The sequence below is a fragment of the Alligator sinensis genome, unplaced genomic scaffold, assembly GCF_000455745.1.
Source record: "Alligator sinensis unplaced genomic scaffold, ASM45574v1 scaffold1012_1, whole genome shotgun sequence".
Lineage (NCBI taxonomy): Eukaryota > Metazoa > Chordata > Crocodylia > Alligatoridae > Alligator > Alligator sinensis.
Genome location: NW_005842104.1, coordinates 1,213,930 through 1,233,528, shown reverse-complemented (window position 1 = coordinate 1,233,528; position 19,599 = coordinate 1,213,930). Strand labels below are relative to the sequence as shown.

General features: G+C 42.0%; 1 protein-coding gene across 2 annotated transcripts in view; it reads left to right on the top strand.

Annotated features, from left to right (window-relative positions):
- The window catches only part of MCPH1 (microcephalin 1), a 206,897-nt gene extending 187,683 nt beyond the window's left edge, over window positions 1–19,214 (top strand). For both annotated transcript variants that reach the window (XM_006024489.1, XM_006024488.1), the window contains 2 exons: window positions 14,289–14,526; window positions 18,978–19,214. In XM_006024489.1, coding sequence (XP_006024551.1) covers window positions 14,289–14,526; window positions 18,978–19,030 — 291 coding nt within the window. In that variant the 3' untranslated portion in view covers window positions 19,031–19,214. The remainder of the gene's footprint in view (window positions 1–14,288; window positions 14,527–18,977) is intronic.
- The last annotated feature ends 385 nt before the right edge of the window (window positions 19,215–19,599 follow it).

Sequence of the window (19,599 nt, the reverse complement as noted above, 5' to 3'; positions counted from 1 at the left end):
TGGCCATTATTTCTTGTAACCCCCAGGGGTGCCTTGGTGAATAAAACCTCACCAATTCCCTTCTGTGCCCCCGTGATGAACTTATAGGAAGCCACAAGGTCGCCTCTCAACCTTCTCTTGCGGAGGTGGAAAAGGTAAAGGTTCTCTAGTCTCTCCTCTTAGGGCTTGGTCTGCAAGCCCTTAACCATACGAGTGGCCCTTCTCTGGACCCTCTCCAGGTTATCCTCATCCCTCTTGAAGTGCGGTGCCCAGAATTGCATGCAGTACTCCAACTGCGGTCTGACCAGTGCCCGATAGAGGGGAAGTATCACCTCTTTGGATCTATTCATCATGCATCTGCTGATGCATGATAAAGTGCCATTGGCTTTTCTGATGGCTTCGTCACACTGCCGACTCATGTTCATCTTGGAGTCCACTAGGACTTCAAGATCCCTTTCCACTTCTGTGCCACCCAGCAGGTCATTTCCTAGGCAGTAGGTGTGCTGGACATTTTTCCTCCCTAGGTGCAGCACTTTGCATTTCTCCTTGTTGAATTGCATTCTGTTGTTTTCTGCCCACTTGCCAACCTGTCCAGGTCTGCTTGCAGCTGTTCCCTGCCCTCCGGCGTGTCCACTTCTCCCCATAGCTTTTTGTCATCCACAAACTTGGACAGAGTACGTTTCACCCCCTCGTCCAAGTCGCTGATGGAGACATTAAAGAGTATCGGTCCAAGGACTGAGCCCTGCGGGACCCCACTGCCCACACCCTTCCAGGTCGAAACCGACCCATCCACCACGACTCTCTGGGTGCAACCCTCTAGCCAATTCACCACCCACCGGACTGTGTAGTCATTCAAGTCACAGCCTCTTAACTTGTTCACCAGTATGGGGTGGGATACCGTATCGAAGGCCTTCCTGAAGTCTAAGGAGTGAGAGTCTTTACAGGTAAAGGGCTACTGCTGAGTGAATCAGATGGCAAAATCAAAGCATTTGCTACTCTGAAGCATATGTTACATTCTGGAGCACCAAGTGTTAAAATTCTCCTGCTTAGTATTGCAATGCTATTACTTTCACATAACATTTTGAGCCTTACAAAACCTAATAGTAAACTGCTTAGAGGTAGTGGAAACAGCATCAAACCAACATGCTCAGCACTAGAATTCAGAGCAAGAAGTTTTCACTCTGTACTGATGCCACGTGAGCCATGTCACTATTTGATTCTATCATTTTTCATCCTTTTTAAATATTGACACCTTGGAGAGAAAAAAACTAGAATCTCTCTTTTTAAACCTACGGGAGCCAATGAAATGTAATGCAAATATCCTTGATCTCTGTAGGATCTTGCAGATTCTGCAAATTCCTCACAGTAGGAAAACTCTACTTTTCAGTACTCTTCACTGCATGAAGCCATTCTTTATCAGAAGCAGGCTGATACTTCACTGCTTTGTGTGCTTTGCCTGCCCCCTTGAACTTCAAGGCTAGGTTACATTATATATAAACCAGTATACATGATCAGACATCAGTCTAAACCTGCAACAGAACAGAAGTTCAGCACACAGACCAGTTTAAAAATGGCAGAACCTGGTTTAAGATAGACCTGGATGAATATAGTATTAGACTTAATCCGTTTAGGTTAGTGTGGTATGCCAAACATTTGTACCATATCCAAATGTACATGGGGCTCCACATGTGTTTTGCTTTCAGATTTTTAGCAAGTGATGCAGTGTCTGAAAATGTATGGCTATGCAAGTGTGCTGTTTCCTAAAAATGAAATAACTTGGTTACGTTTTCCCCTTGATTTTTGTACAGAATTACAGTGTCAGCAAATACAAATATTATTAACTTAGACTGAGCTGTATTATCTACACTGAAATCCTATTAAAATTATTGACTCAGACCTTTAAAGGTTTCATCAGAAGTGCTAACCAGCTGTATTAAGCACACCTACTGTTTGTTACTCTCTGTTTTGTCAAAAATACAGCTTAATAAAGCATGCAGTCTGATTTCTCACTCTGTTGCACCAATTTTCCACTGATGTAATTCCATTAATTTCAGTCATAGCACCAGCATAAAAATAGAATAACAGTGAGGAATCAACCCTTCAGTACTTAATGAGCAAATCCTGTTCTGGATGAAGTAAATAATGGGACTTCTATACTTGGTCTTCAGATATAAACTATGTAAGAATGTGCAGCCTTTTGCCTGAAATGTTATGTTCAGGATGCTTATATTCAATAAAAGTTTATTTTTGCCATTTTTCAAGCATAGTAACCACTATGGTTAACACTTTATATGTTCTGCAAATATGTTACTGGATTTCTAACCTTTCTAACACTAGCCTGTGAGATCTGAAATATGCATGTATGGTAATAAAATACAAATTCAGAAGTACATTTTGAAAGCAAAATATGTTGTCTACCTCTCAGGTAGCTGTAAAGTTTATATAAACAGTAGATTTTAATTGATATCATACTGTTGAAGCTTGATAAATGGACTATCTTTAGCCTCAATGTAACATTTCTTTTATACATAGTGATTTAGGGCAATACTCTCCTTCTATTTGAAGAATAATATTTTTACAACCATATTTCAGGCTGGAAATTTCTTCTAGTATGCCATTTTGTAAATAAAAACTGCTCTTGAAGACAGTAGTTTCAATTATGAATAATTTCTCAAGTACCTCTGAAAACAGGTCCACATTTGTTTTTGTTTTCACCACATGAATTTGAGTAGCCACTCCAGAGTATAGTACTGGGAGGCTGTACCCCTAATTCACTGGAGCAAAAAGATTGATTTATTTCTATAAAATGAAACATTCCTTTCTAAACTTCTTCTGTAACTTAAATTTATTTTCTAAACCAAATGCATTTTTAGTTATACTTTGGACAGTGTCCAAATCTTACCTTTAGACTAAAAATACCTATAAAAACTTGGTATTTCAGCTAACTTTCAGCATCATGCGAATAAACAGTATGTTCTAGGTGTATAGCTTTCCACTCCTGAGCCATCTTTTTCTTTTCTTGTACCTCACAGATAAAAACAGAAGACAGAACACTTAATATAGAAACCACCTTCTAGTGTGACATTGGTATAAATCAGAATTAATTCCACTGGGGTCAATATTTAAACCTCTGAAAGTGAGATAATTACTATCAATACTCTGACTTGTCTCATAAGCCTTTCTCCTATCTCCTCTCTCTGATAAGTTGTATCCCGTTGCTGTTATTACGACCAGGGATCCAGGTTTTCTGTTTGCTGTGGAAAAACATGGATTTTCTCCTTTAACTGAGAAAAATGCAGATTTTCTCTTTTAAAGGAGAAAAAAGTTGGAAACAGTGGGTTTCCCCTTGCAGGTTGGTACCATTCCAGGCTGCGGGGAGTGATCAGACAGGAGGTGCCATATGCATGTGTGCATGCACATGCATGCAGCAGCCAGGCAGTGGTAAAGAGTTCCCTCCAGGTAAGTCTGTGGGTGAGGAGGGGCACAGGCCACACTTTCGGCAGGGGGGAGGGGGCACAGGCCACGTGGTAGTGGGGAAGCGGAGGGGGGACAGCCACAGTTGGACCTGTGTCCTGGTGAACGAAGAAGGAAAGGTAAGCTCTGATTTCCCATGATAAAAACCCCGAAGTCAAATGCCAACATTTAAAGGTATTTGGAATTTATTCTATTACTAGCCAATTGCCCTTCAGAAATGACTGGGAGGAAGTGTGCCCCCCCCCATCTGGGCCTGCTCCCCCTTTACCTCCTGCTGCTTGGGGTTCAGGCCTGCAGCCCTCCCTCCCCTGCCGCAGGGGGAGGGGAGGAGTGGGCCTGGGCCTGATGCGAGGAGGGCCTGGACCCGAGGGTGGAGAGAAGATGGCCTGCTACAGCGGGGGGAGCAGCAGGCCCAGGTCAACCTGGGATGGGGGGAGGAGTGGGCCCGGGCCTGAGGGGGAGCGGGGGCTCGCTCCTCCCCTCCCCCAGCCACTGCCGTGTCAGGCCGGGCCTGCTGCTCCCCCCCACTGCCGCGTGGACCGGCTTCTCCCCCCGCTCAGGCTTGGTCCTACTACCCCCTACATTGGGCCTGAGCCTACTCCTCCCCTCCCCCAACACCACCACCGTGGCACGCCTGCTATTCCCCCAACCCGTGTTGGATCCGCATCTCCCCCAACTGCCACCGCCTTGGCCCTGCAAGCAGTGATGACAGAAGGGGGGAGGGGGGAGCCAAGGCCAGAGCCAGTGGCCTCACTCCTCCCTGCGGCTTCTGGACCCCACTCCTCCCACGCGCCGCCCCCACCATCACCTGCAAGGAGTATGGGGGGGGCGGGGCTGAGGCCAGCTCCAGTGGCTAGCGCTGCTGGCCTTGCCTCCCCTGTGTCCCCACCACCGCCAGCTCCTATCAGCCAATCGGAGCACAATAAAGCATGACAGACAGACATACTTAGACTTTTATAATATTAGAATAATCATTGACGCACTGATAGGCTTGCAAATTGCTTTAAAATAGTAAATATATCAATAAAAGATTGTGTTCTACTGATACCTATATATATATATATATACACACACACACACACACACAGTGAAAGCTCTGTTACCCGGCATCCCCCAGGAATGGGAGATGACGGATAACAAAATACGCCAGTTAATTGAGCGGTTCTGGCCGCTGCTTCTCCCACCACGTCTGGGGCGTCCCTCTGCCTCTCCTGCGGCATTGCCATCCCTCCCACCACATCGCCGCCTGTCCCATGGGCCCTGTGGGTCCCGCGGGACCGGGAGGCAGGCCCCGTGCAGCCTGTTATGCCCCCAGGCTGTGGGGGCTCGGCAGCACAGGCTGCTTTGCCCCCAGCTGCAAGGGCTCAGAGAAACCAGAAGTGCCGCGGTGGGCATTTCCAGTTTCACTTTATCTTAGAAGCTGGCATGCCAATTAGTAGAGCATGCCGGCTTGTAAGATGCTGGATAGCGCAGCTGTTACTGTATATAGTGCTGTATGATTTTACGTGTGGAAAATATGTGAATTTGGAGGTTTTTTTAAACCGAGAAATTGTGATTTATTTTTTTTAATCAGAGAATTTATGATTTTTAAACAGAGAAAACCAGGATGCCTGGTTATGCCTTGGGCTGTAATACTATAAACAGATGCATCTATGCGGACCTAAAGACTTTTTCTGAGTCCCGTCAAGGTATTGCTTGTTAGTCAGAGACTTGTTTTTATCCACTTGCTAAAAGTGCCAGGCACAATATAGCATGTGTTTAACATGCATCAATTTCCCTGGGAGGAAGAATTAAAAATGTAATGGATAAATTAAAAAATCCTGCTATTGTATTAGCACAAGGTATTTTTAAAAAAGGTGTTACATACATTAGTGCTGCTATTTTTAATAAGTCAACAATCAATATGAAGAGTTAAAAATGTCAAATGAGACACTAAAAGCAGGAAAATGGTGCATTTTATTATTGTAATGAAGAAAGGCTGTATTACCAGGCTGTAGACTCTCAGTAACTTCTTTTTCTTTGTATGTAACAATCGTCTTTCTTAAATCCTTAGTTAAAAGTACTAAATTATTAATATATTAATTAATACACTAAACATTGCAAGGAAGGCCCCTCTGTCGGTTCATCTCTCTGATAAAAGAACTTATTAAGTTAATACCTACATCTTGAACAGTGACTACAGCTAGTCGCACTTTCTTCTCAGATCCTCCCAATAGGAATAAAATTAGTATAGCGAATCTGTATCAGTGTTTGATACCATAGCAGGCACTGGTTGTGCTGAGTATATTCTCATTGTGACACTTTGTAATACAAATAGCCAGTTCTCATGCATACAGTTTGTGTAAATTCTGAGCTTACTTTTGGGGCCTGAAATTTTCCCATGCTTGGCCTTGGCTCATGATGAATGTATTTATTTTAAACTGTTGGGTAAAATCTCTCAAAGTGCAAAAAGTTAGCAGCACTCCTAGAGAGTTATAAACTCTTTGTTGTTGCAAAGCAGCTGGTCAGTTCAGTTTTAACAGCTAGATTGTGCTCTAGTTGAAATTGTGGGTAACCATCTCCTTTTCAGGGAGCAACATATGCACCATGGCTTATCAATGGCTTACCATTGCCTTGCAGGTAGGCAGGCATGAAAGCAGCTTTAGCCTTGAAAAGTCATTGTGTTCCCCTAACAAAAGGTTTCCCATTATTTCTACCTTTTGAATAAGAAGTGTAAAGACCCTTTTCTCCCTCTCACCCACACATATGATACAAGCACAGAGTCTGGCTAGTAGGCTGCAGTTAAATAAGACAGGAAAAGTACAATTTCATGTCCAAAAAGGAACCTTATTTTGGTCTATATTTATTCTATTTTGTGTTCCTATTTTTGTAGTAGATATATAAATTAATACCATAAACTGTGATTAACAAAGAAACATATATGCCAAAGCACGAGTTGCGCAAAGCAACTCAACTTAGCAGTGATGTTGAACGCTCTCCATCTACGTTACCTGACTTATGATTAGCTGTGCAGATTTAACAGTGCATCAGCACAATTCAGGATGGGTTTGAGTTAAATCAAATTGATTTAAATCATGGTTTAAATCACGATTAAATCACTGGTCAGGAAGCCTTGATTTAATCATTGTTTTCTGCAAAAAGTGCATTCTTGTTGTTTGATATAACCTTAATAAATATTATACACATCTCAGAGATAGATGCATTTCCAATTCACTAGCTTAATCATAGGTATTTGGGGGATATTTTTGCCATGCTGTATTAGGAGGACATGAAATAAGCACTGCAGCCATATGTTATCAGCTTGGGGCTTTCTTGGCTTCGGAATTTTTTCTCATTTTTTTATTTCTTCTCTCATTTACAGCGTGGCAAGCCTGCTGTTATGATAGGTTTTCCCTTCTACTATACCATTCCCTCACTAGATCTCAAATCAATGGAGAGGCTATACTCAGAAACTTATCCCTCAAGACTTCTGCTCAAAATGTTTCTCTTTTGTTTCTCTGCCCCTCCCTCCTTGCATTTATCTCTAGACTCCTCCTCCTTGCCCAGATCTGCTCCACCCCCAACAATCCTCTGTTCATTTCACTTCTTCAGACTTTGCACTTTTAGAGAGAGGTAAGGGCTTGACTCTGTATACACAAACTTGCAGAGAGACAGTAGGGCTGATGAGTAAATAATCAGGTGTTATCTCTCACTTCCATATACTGCTGTTAACAAGGATGTTCTCTCTGGATCCACAAATCCACAGTTTGAGAAATGAAACTAAGCATCACAGAGATGCTTAATGGGATCTTCTAGACTGAGCACTGAGTCCCAATGGGTAGAGTATTTTTCTTTAATCTTTACTAATCTATAGAGTAGCCTGTGGGAACTCCATAAATTGGGCTCCTAACATAGTCCATGGTCTGTTGTGACCTCTTTGTAAAACTTTTCTAAAAAGGTTACATGAATAGATTGTCTCAAATATTATACAGTTAGAAGTTATAATCCCTAGTCCATAATATCTTTGATCTTTAATCTAGCTTAAATTAAAACCATCTTTATATAGGTTTATTTTTTAAAAGCATCTTAACAACAAAAAAATAAAAAAAATGCAATTCAATTAAAAAAATTATATAAATTTAAAAAAACCTTTTTTTTTTAATTAAAAAGGTTGTTGATTTTTATCCACCCTGGTGCAGTTGCTGACTTTCACATTAATTTAAAGCAAGTATATGTCCAGCGGTAAGGTCTGCTGTACACGTAAACTAGCTTTTCATAATTAACTCGGCAAATAAATGTTTTCAGGGAAAATGTTTGAACAAGTAGGAGTACAATAGGCACTTTTAAATCATGTCCCTGAAATGTGTGACACAGCAGGATGGCAATCAATTTTAACTGTACATTTTGCATCTAAGAAACCCATGTCCTGTTGGGTTTTTAATATAAACAGAGTTTGTCAAACCTAATCAGTTTCATCTTGGAAACGCTAGAGCTCCAGGCTAACAAAAGCAGCATGGCAAATTTAGCCAAAAGGCCTCTTAGAATCAAATGTGATAGTTAATTTTAGATAAACTAACATTAGATTAGCGTTTCTGGCTGATTATTTTTTCTCCTTTCAAATGTAGTTTATCCATTTAAATAGGCATCTCTGGAAGTTAGTCAGTCTGACAAAGGAGACACCAAAGATAGGCTCATGTTTATCCTGAGGCTGTTTCTGGGTTGTTTGTTTTCCTTTATAAGAGCTTAGTGTGTTTTTTAATTTATTGCCCTTCTTAACCACTCCAGGAAGCATTTGTATAGTTGCTTGGTGAATATATATTTTTAAATAAATGGGACTTCTTGAAAACAAGTGGCTAAAATCCCATGAATACCAGAATCATGCTGTTTATTTGTACATCCATGGATGCCCACTTGATCTTGCTCAAGGAGGTCAATAGGAAAGCTCTCTTTGACTTCAGTAAGGCAGGATTAGGCACCATATCTTTCCTGAGCACTATAAACTCTCAGAAGAATAAACAGTTACAGCACATTTCTTGGACTATATTTCATTCCTTTTGCCTTGCTTAACTATGTCAGCTTCTGCTTTCTGTGTAAGATAAAGCACAGGGAGAATCACCTATTTGTAATCTCAGCAGAGCAGCCAAGAGCTTCATGAGCACAAAAAGCTGTATGCTCCAGTCAAAGGTGGTATAACCAGAATGGGATTGACTCATTTGAAGGGTAATACAGAGGGACTTGGCACAGTTACTGGCTGAACCCTATCAGTATATAAGCTTAAAATGTTACTTTTGTTCATCTAGCACTAGCAATGTTCTCAAGCATTGAGTTAGTTTTCTTGTTTAGTTGCACCTTTGTCTGAGGTTGTGAAATTTCATTATAGACATGCTTGTAACATGGATGAGTAGTGTTCTTACAGTAAATAAACACACTGTTGCACCAAGATCTTAAGTGCCTGAAGTTGCACTGAGTCAATGGTGAGAGACCAGAAATTTACTAGGACTGTGATCCCCCATCCCCTATTCTACTAAAGGCTAAGCAGACTACAGACACCTCAAACTTCACCACTTCACCTGCCTCAGTGATTTTGGTTTCATATTCAGCTTTGGCGTGAAAATTCTAAGCATTAACAATGACTTTCAGTTTCCCAGTCCCAGCAGCATCTCAACTTAAATTTTTGCCTTCCTGTCTTCTCACTGTTACCAGAGCACTCGCTCGCCATTTCAATGCCATCTTACTGAGTTCCGACAAAAGAATGGGAATAGAAGATATTGCAAAGTTTGGCAAATCTGAGTTATCATTGTTTCTTGCTTTTTTAAATTTTAATTAGGCAGACTATGACACTATATTAATGTGGTTTATGTTTTTATTAGACACATCGTTAAACTTAGAGGAGACGGTGACTAACCTGTGAAGACTGAATTGATTTAGCCTCAGGCATTCTGACTGTCTCTACTTAGCCATATAGGCTAGGGACAGAAGTTACATACAAACAGGTTTAAATGATCAGAAACCAGTTTAAACCTGTAACAGAACAGAAGTTCAGCATAAACCAGTTTCAAGATGAAGAAACTGAGTTTAAGATAAACCTGGATGGATGTAGTGTTAAACTTAACTGATTTAGGTTAAACTAGTTTATGGAACTTCTGTCCCAGATCCCCTCCCAACTCAAGTTACCTCACAGGCCTCCAGCATCCCAGGATTCTTTGCAGCCCTAGGCTGTGCTGTCTGCTCCAGTGGAGCAGGGCTAGCTGTGTCTCCAGCTGTCACAAAGCAGAGGCATTAAAGCCTCTGCTCCCTAGCCTGATTCCTGCCTGCACCTCTCAGCCTGGTGGGATGGGAAGCAAGGGAACAGACCCCCACACACCCTAGCCTTGGTCTGCACAGCACAGGGGGAGGTAAAGCTCCCAAAATGGGAGCTTTTCATCCCCTGCAGCCTTGTGACCTAGGCTGGGATCAGCTCAGTCCCGCCCCTTCACCAACCACTTGCCTCTTTGAGAGGTGGGGGGGAACACATTCCCAGCCACTGCAAGCACCCCCACGGGCTCTGCACAGCAGGGGGGAGGTGTTGGGCCAGGTTGTGCATTTCCCCAGCCCCCACCTCTCAGAAAGGCTGGCAGGGGGGCAGGACTGGGGCTTTCCCAGCTGACTCGCTAGGCTGTGGGTGGGGGAAAAGCTCCTCTGTGGGGGTTTTCCTCCTCCTACCTATGCCATGCACCCCTGCTGGGGGGCCGGTGCCAGGCTGGGGGTACTTTTTTCTCCCTTGCCTCTCCTCTGTCTGTCATAGAGGCGGGTGACTAGTGAGAGGGCAGGGCTGAGGAGAGCTGGCCTGCTAGCTCTCTCCATCCCTATGGCTGACAGCAGGGGGTGGGGACGTGTCCAGCAGTCAGTCAAGTGTAGGCTACCAGTTGGCTGGGTTTGGCAGCCTTCAGCAGTGTCCAGCATGACAGGAGGCATATGTGAGCACCCCCAAGGTTCTGCCCTATACTGCAGTCTTCTGCCTGCTTTGGCCACTAGAACACTGAACATCAGTTCAGTTCATTATTGATCCAATCTACACAGCATATAAAAACCTACGAAGATTGAATCGATTCCACCTCAGGCTGTACTTAAAGCTCTAAAATGCCAGAAGGAGGCATTTTAGTGAACAAGTCATCAAGGATATTTGCCATCTCACTTATCAAAGTTAGGATGCTCCTGGAATAAGTACTGGTAATGGAAACCTGAATAGCAGCTTTTTAAAAAATGAATAAATAAAATAATGCTGCCTTTTTCCTTTTTGCCAAATCCTGGCAGAAAAAAATTGACAGATCACCACAGCTAATTTAGGACATCAGAATGAAATTGTTTTATATTTCTGTACTGAAATGAAACCACAGGCACTTAAAAGGCTTGACCTGGTGCAACATGCAGCAACCATTACTATTGACATCATTTTGAATCATTGTTTTAGGATTCATCATTTCATGTTGCAATAAATTGATTTTTGAAAATCCTTATCCTTCTGTTACAAGGATTTGATTATTTCAGCTCTGGCTAGTTTAAAGGAAATGTTTATCCCTTACAAAAAACTTTAGTACATCACAAGTACCCTGACCAGAATAGTTCTACACTTTTGTTTATATTGGAAATGAAAGAAATGGCTTTTCATTCCAGTGCTTGAGCTGCCCTTCTAGTGTACACTAGAACTATGAGGAGAGAGAATTGTCAGAGTTGCTTTACATACATCAAACAAATGTGTTTAATTTTAAGTTCAACGAACTCTAACTGTGTTAAGGACTGCACGGTATTTATAAGGACTGATATTTAACATGTAATAAGTATAGTACATTCCATTACATATACCATTTATTTAATCTTTAACCGGAAGTTAGCTGGTGTAAGCTATTTTATGTCTGTTCATTCTCCAGTAGAAGTAAATTGGAGGTTTGCCGCTAATTTAAGGATTTAAGGTATTTAACAAGTGTGTGGTTACAACAGTGTTAAAAATCCAACATACACAAGATCCACTTTTACAGGCTTACCTAAAGATGGAAACAGATGTTGCCTTTGTGCCGCTATAAAAATCTTGTGGTGACAGAGTAACAGTAAATAGATGTCTATTGCTTTTGTCGCACCGCAGTGTGGCTACGACAAAAGGTAGAAATAAAACATGCCACTTAATTGCAGTGGACATCTATTTGCCTTATGGCAGAAGAGCACAGAGAGGTCTGGTGGCCTGTGACAAGCGTTTCTGGAGCTTATGGGGCTGGTCCTGTGTGCCCTGGGAAATACCCTGGGATTGCAGTGGACTCTCCTAGCTCTCCCTGTTTCCAGAGATGTAGTCCTGGGATCTCTGGGGCATATCTCTGGAAGCAGGGAAGTCGAGGCTCCCTACTTGCAGTGGCATGCCTGTGGCAATCTCTAGAAACCCCAGAGATTGCCAAAGATGCATCTCTGGAAGCAGGCAACATGTCTCCCATTGTCCTAGGAAATCAGCGGGTGGGACGACAAGTGATACATGCTTGGCCCAAATAAGTGAATCAATTGGGCCTCGCACCGCTGATCTGCTTCATTTGGAGACATCTATTTCTAGCCTTAGTGTCTTCTACAACTGGCACAAAGTCAGATATAGGTTTGAGTTTAGAATGTTGTCATCTAAACAGTCAAAGTCTTCAATGGACCTGGGCTAGCTCAAAAGATGGCTACTATATTTAAGATATAGATTTTATGGTCTCTATTTGAACAGTGATCCACATATAACCACAGTAATAAGAAGGCTTTTGATACAGTCTCCCACAACATTCTCCCAGGCAAGCTAAGGAAGTATGGGCTGGATGAATGGATGGTAAGGTAGATAGAAAAGTGGCTGGAGCATTGGGTTCAGAGGGTAATAATCAATGGCTCAACATCTAGTTGGCAGGTGGTATTAAGTGGAGTGCCCCAGGGGTCAGTCCTGGGGTCGGTTTTGTTCAATGTCTTCGTCAATGACCTGGAAGATGACACAGAGTGTACCCTCAGCGAGTTTTCAGATGACACCAAGCTGGGAGGAGTAGTAGATATGCTGGAGGTAGGGCTAGGATTCAGAGTGACCTAGACAAATTGGAAGATTGGGCCAAAAGGAATCTCATGAGGTTCAACATGGACAAGTGCAAAGTCCTGCACTTACGACTGAACAATCCCATGCACCAGTACAGGCTGGGGGCTGACTGGCTGGGCAGCAGCTCTGCAGAAAAGGACCTGGGGGTTACAGTGGACAATAAGGTGAATATGAGTCAGTAGTGTGCCCTTGTTGCCAAGAAGGCTAATGGCATACTGGGCTGCATTGGTATGTGTGTTGTCAGCAGGTCAAGGGAAGTGATTATTCCCCTCTTCAGCACTGGTGAGGCCACATCTGGAGTACTGTGTCCAGTTTTGGGCCCCTCACTACAGAAAGTATATGGACAAATTGGAGAGTCCAGCGGAGGACAGCAAAATGGCTCTGGGGTTGGGGCACGTGATTTCTGAGGAAAGACTGAGGGAACTGGGCTTATTTAGTTCAGAGAAAAGAAGGCCAAGAGGGGATTTAATAGCAGGCTTCAAGTACCTGAAGTGAGGTTCAAAAGAGGATGGAGCTAGACTGTTCTCAGTTGTGGCAGATGATAGAACAAAGAGCAACTGTCTCAAGTTGCTGCAAGGCAAGTTTAGGTTAAATATTAGGAAGAATTTTCTTACGAGGAGGGTATTAAAACACTGGAACAGGTTACCCAGAGAGGTGGTGGAAGCTCCAACCTTGGAGGGTTTTAAGGCTCAGCTCTACAAAGCTTTGGCTGGGATAATCTAGTTGGAGATGGTCCTGCTTTGAGCAGGGGATTGAACTAGAGGACCTCCTGAGGCCCCTTACAACCCTAATTTTCTATGATTCTATGAGATGGAGCTTTTCAGCATCTTGCCCACATTATTGGAACTACTAGCTACAGGACCTAAAAATATCCACCATGCTCACTTGCCAAAGAGAATCATAAAGCCACTTTAATTAACACCAACTTTTAGTAAAAAAAAAAAAAAATAGCATGAATATGTGAAGGAAAGATTAATCCTTCTACCTCCACTGCAAGAAGAGAGAGAATTCAGGGGAGAATGGAGAACCAAATAGAGCTTCTGTTTCAACTACCTTCTGGCTTTATATATTTGTAAGCATTTTGGGTGAGCACTGTAAAAAAGTACCTGGAATGTCTGTTCAACCTTTATCTACGTAATATGTTTGTCTTTGTGGCCACAGGCTATACTTGTCTAAAGCACGAGTGTTCAGTCCCTGGCCTCCAGACCAGATCTCACCTCTGGTGTGATCTCACCTCTGGGGAGTCCTGTGGGCTGTGGTCCTGTGTGCTAGGTTGGGCACGCAGGATGGTACAGGACTTAATCCCAATATGTAGGTGTGGGAAGTGCCCCTGGAGCCTGATCCCAGCATGTAGGACAGGGCAGAGGCAGCACAGGGCCCCCAGAGCCCAAACCCTGCACACAGGACCAGGTGACGGCAGCATGGGGCCCCGAAGCCCTATCCTGGCACACAGGGTCTACTCTAGCCCACAGACTGGCCCCCATGCCCTTCGTCTGGCCCACTGCATCAAAAGGTTTAGTGGCACTAGTCTAAAGTATTCTGAGGTACTTTATTATGAATACTAATGAGAAGACATTATTAAAAAGAATTGTTTTAGCATTTTAGCAAAAGACAACTCTAGATATAGTTTTCCTGTCAGTCAATTTTTTCAACTCGCTATATAAAATTTGCACTAATATACAGTAATTCTGTTTCTGAAGGCAAAGTCTAATTTTACTTACCGGCTATAAATGGAAGTAATACATGTTCATTATTAATTTCCTTGTTTCTTTCCAAACAGATCTGCAGACTTCAACGCCACCTATCAACAGAAAAATACCAACAGGATCTTTTTAAAAATCAGCCTGTAATGTTTATATCTCTTACCAGCCAACCGCCCTGTGACAAGCTAAGTGAACTTGTACGATTATGTGGAGGAAAAGTTTGTAAAACCCTGCGTCAGGCAAAAATCTGCATAGGAGAATATTTGGGAAAGCAGCAACCTGAAATAAAATATTTATCAGAAAAATGGATATTAGGTAAGTTATGTTATTTTAATCCAAATAAAATATTATGAAATGTGCATTCAAACACTAAATACAGGCAGTCAGAAGGTCACCAGAGTTTGTGGAAAGAGGAGAATGGCACAGCTCCTCCTCATTTTTAGGAGAACCTATTTCCAAGCTGTAGAGACTTTCTTGTAAAAGTGGGGCTACATTGATATTAGGACTCACCATTGTGAATTTGACCAAGCACCATGCCATGCAAAGCACTTCATAATGTACCATGTACCTTTACTGTGCATTGTTTCATTTACATGTCATTCATATTTAACTAAACTAAGGTATGGAAAAACATCCAAGATCAGTGTCCCCAGGCAAAAAATAAATGAATCTTTTGCAAGATTATAAAAAAGAGCAAGATTCTCAGCTGATGAAAATTGAGTCATAGCTCATCATAACTCATAGATACTGACATAAACTATATATAGTACATACATACCTGAAGGTTATTAGCTGTAACTATTGCTATTGTGGCAGAAGGTTTTCTTTCTAAAATCCCTGGGTACTAAGTTCCTAGGATTTAATGGTTCTGGGATGAAGGGTAGGGCTTTTTGTTCATGTGCTTGTGCATGTGCTTGTTAGACACCATAGGAATTAATTGTAAATATGAGCTTTGTGCCAGAAACTGGGTGTAGGTGTACAACTCCCCCTTCCCATAGAAAAGTTATGGTCATCAACTTGGGTTTCAGAACCCACAGGTTGAGTGTGTCTATCTTTAGGTAAGATACAAGTCTTCTTCTAAGAAGGATGTCTTTATATAATGAATTCCAAGAAAATAAGATATTGCTACTCTGAAATAGTTATCTTGCCAATAAATCAGCTTCACATTCTGGCTCTTGAGCAGATAATTACTTGGGTACAATGGTGATGAGTGTGGTACATAGAGCTAAATTATTGAAGACAGAAAAAGGAAGTCCTAATTAGGTGTTAATAAAATCAGTCTGTTTTTATCATGAAGCATGTCTGAGAACGTCTGAAGGTTGAAAGAGTTACTGAAGGGAAAAACCGCTTGTCTAAACGTAAGTGTATTTGATACTTCAGAAAAGAAAAGATAGAATGATAGAGTAGAAAGAGAAATGAGTTTCTATTTAGAACCAATATAAATTGTTCTGCAAAGTGGAAGCTACTATCTACTTTTCACCAGTTTCATAGCAGAATTAAAGAACACGTGCCAAAAAAAGAAAAGATTAAATGAGAAAGCATATTATGGACTCCCAAGAACCAGAAACAGGGTCAGAGTGCAAGCTTGAAAATGTGATATGTTAAATTAAACCAAACATCAGACATGTTAGTACTGCAAAAATAACTCACAGTTGGACAGAAATAATTTGGATTAACACTCCATTCCATTGAAATTGTACATAGTTCAATGCCTACCTCTTCCTTTAATTATGTAATGTTAATGTTGCTTTTTTCTCTGTTCATTTTTTCTCTCACTCCTGGGATCTTCTTTTTCTGCAGTGCCTTTTTGAGTATTAGAGAGTATAAGTGTGCTACATTCTAATGGGAAGTAATGGAATAGCTCTAGAATGGTCTGGCCAAAATATTGCAACTTCATAATAATTTCCTTCTAATTTTATGTTGACTTGTTTTAAATGTTTGTCTTTTTTGTTGTTGTTTGGGGGTTTGTTTCACTGTCTAAATCATTTTAGAAGAAATATTAGCACTGAATAAAGATCCTCAAAATGTAAGAATGTAGCACTGGAGTCTGGAGGTGAGATTTCCTGCACCTGACTACCAGAACAGGTATTAAGGTCAAAACATTCATAAGTACTGAGCTACTAGGTACCCAACTAGACTGGGACCATGATAGGTTGGGAAACTGAGTCCTCAGCTTTAGAACATCATCATTAGGCAGGAGAGGTACTCTACTATTGACGTATCTGTGCCTGCAAAATCAGCAATCAAGCACATCTATTTGTAGCATGGGAGGCACTGCACCCACAAAATGCTTTAGAGCCCAGCTGTCAAATGTGCATTCTGCAGACCATATGCAATCATGATGCATCCTATGGGTTCCCACCCACCATTCTTGCTGCTGCTGTTGGGGTCTCCAGACTCCCCCCTCCTCCTCCAACTTCTGCTTCCTGCTCCTGCACCTTGGGGTGGGGTGGCACTTCCCACAGAGCCTCAGGAGTTTGCACAGCATGTGTAGCAAGGGGCCTGTGAAGTCAGCGCAGTTCTCACAGTTGGGGAGACTGATTTAGATGAAGAGTACAGATCTGTATTTCTGCAGCTTGGGCCTTCCTCTACAAATGTGTCAGTTCATATCTGAATTAGAACTCATAGCAGAGGTGATATATTTTATTAGACCAACTAAATATTTGCAAAAAAAAATAAAATCTTTATTTGCAAGCTTTCAGGCGTACACACCCTTCAAAGACTGTTCCAACTTTTATCTGAGCCTAATTTGCACAAAATGTACTATTCCAACCAGGAGATCGTACAGCACCTTCAGCTCTTCTGTGAAATATGAATTTTCATTTCTATGTAGGAGTATTTTACAATCTTTGCATTCTCGTATGCCTGAAGAAGGATGTATGCGCCCGCTCGAAAGCTTACAAATACTTTTTTTTTTTTTTTTTGCAAATATCTAGTTGGTCTACTAAAAGATATTACCTCTGCCACAAGTTCTGATTCCTTTTACCTGTAAACCAATATGGCTACAACCTGCATACCTCATTTCGTATCTATGATTGATCAAAACCGATGTATTCCAGTACACTGTACAACATCTCTTTGTTGTGGGCAGGTCTTGTCTGACCAATCTCATCTCCTTCTGTGACCAGGTCTCTTGCCACCTGGACACGGGAGACATGGTAGACATTATATACCTAGACTTCCAAAAGGCTTTTGATCTAGTATCCCTATTTCCTTCTGGGAAAACTGGAAGATTGTGGGCTCAGCTGCTCAATGGTACAGTGGGCAGGAAACTGGCTACAGGGTAGGGCACAGAGAGTTCTCATGAATGGATCTGTGTTGTCCGGGTGTGAAGTGGCCAGTGGTGTCCCCCAGGGGTCCATGCTAGGACCAGTGCTTTTCAACATCTTTATCGATGATTTGGATGGGAGAGTGAAAAGCTTGCTGGCCAAGTTTGCAGACAACACCAAGTTATGGGGCAATGTGGTCACATCAGAAGATAGGTTGCAGATACAGGCTGACCTGGACAGGCTCAGGAGTTGGGCAGACTGGAACCAGATGAAGTTTAACACTTCCAAGTGTAAGGTGCTCCATCTAGGGGCAAACAACCCTCAACATACATACAGGCTCAGTGGTGACAGCTTGACTTGCACCACCACCGAAAGGGACCTAGGGGTAATGATTGACCATCATGTGAATATGAGCCATCAGTGTGAGGCGGTGGTCAACAGGGCAAACAACACGCTGGTATGCATCAACCAATGCATCTCATATAAAACTAAGGAAGTGATACTCCCGCTGTACTCAGCTGTGGTGAGACCACAGTTGGAGTACTGCATTCAGTTCTGGGCACCGCACTTTAATAAGGACGTGGAAAAACTTGAGAGGGTCCAGAAAAAAGCCACCTGTATGATCAGGGACTTGCAAGGCAAGCCATATGCGGAAAGGCTGAGGGACCTGGGCCTCTTTAAGCCGAAAAGAGAGAAGGTTGAGAAGGGACATCATAGCAGTTTACCGCTATATCAGAAAAGTACATCAGGAGCTCGGTGAACAACTGTTCACTAGGGCAGCCCCGGGGAAGACCAGGACCAATGGATACAAATACCTGGAAGGTCATTTCAGGCTTAATATCAGGAAAAACTCCTTCACAGTAAGGGTGTCCAGACTGTGGAATAAACTCCCTCCAGAGGTGGTACAGTCACCTACCCTGGAGGTTTTCAAGATGAGACTGGACAGTCACCTCACTGGGGTCACTTGACCCCAGTTGTCTTCCTGCCTAGAGCGGGGAAACTGGACCAGATAATCTGCAAAGTCCTTTCCAGCCCCTAACAATCTATCAAGCTCCTCCCAGGTCCCTGTATTAATCAGCTTGGATTTGGGGATTTGTCTTCTATAATGCTGTTGTAGTTATGGTCCTAGCTAATACAGTCACTTTTTTTTACTCTGGAAACTCTACTCTCCACACCCATTGTCAATTGCATTTTTGCCTGCTTCATGCCTGCTGACCTTGAACGAGTTACTCCACAGCCAAATAGACAATAATATCAGATTATGTGTAATGTGTATGTTAATAATATAATAGATACCGTTCTACCATTGCTTGTTTCTTGCATCAATCTAGCTCTCCAAATCTGTTAATACCAAAAATTCTGTGTGCTGAGTTGTTTAATTAATAACACATATATTATAAAAATACATATTTGGGTATTTTTTATATCTTTGGGTCTGTAAGAAACCATTTTTATGTATTGATTCCAAATAATTTGTTTCCTTTATATTTCTTTTAGATTCAGTCACTCAGCATAAGATATGTCCTTTGGAAAACTACATATTTCAGTAATGAGCTAACTCAAGAGCTCCCATATGGTTTTGAGGAAATTAAGCATTTGGATTTAGATTTAATAAGATTCTGAACAGTGAATGAAAGATTTATCAAAGAGCAAGTAATGGATTTGTGAATGCAGCCAAATGTTTTCTAAAGTTTTGTCAGTCTCATGTAAGTATGTATCTGATGATTGTTTTGTAATGGCCTTTTGTAATAAAGTGTTTGCCTAATAAATATCCTTTTGTTTTTTATTTCTGACCTCATTATACACAGAGCGTAACTGTTTCAAATCACCTATATGACAGAAGACATGTCTACAGTATCATCAGGAGCTCTTATTGCAGCCCATATTAGCATAGCAGAGCCACCCCTAATTTAGCTATTCCTGACCAACCATAGTAACAAAGATGCAGTGGCATAGGCTCAACCAGGTTGTCCAAGACCCTGGACACCCATTTGAACTAAAGCCGATGCTATTGTGTCTTCACTGGCCCCAGAAGAGTAACACACATAAAAAAGGGTAAACACTTAAGATTCCCAGACAGTCAATGGGGAGTGGGGCATCCAGATCACATAAGCACTGA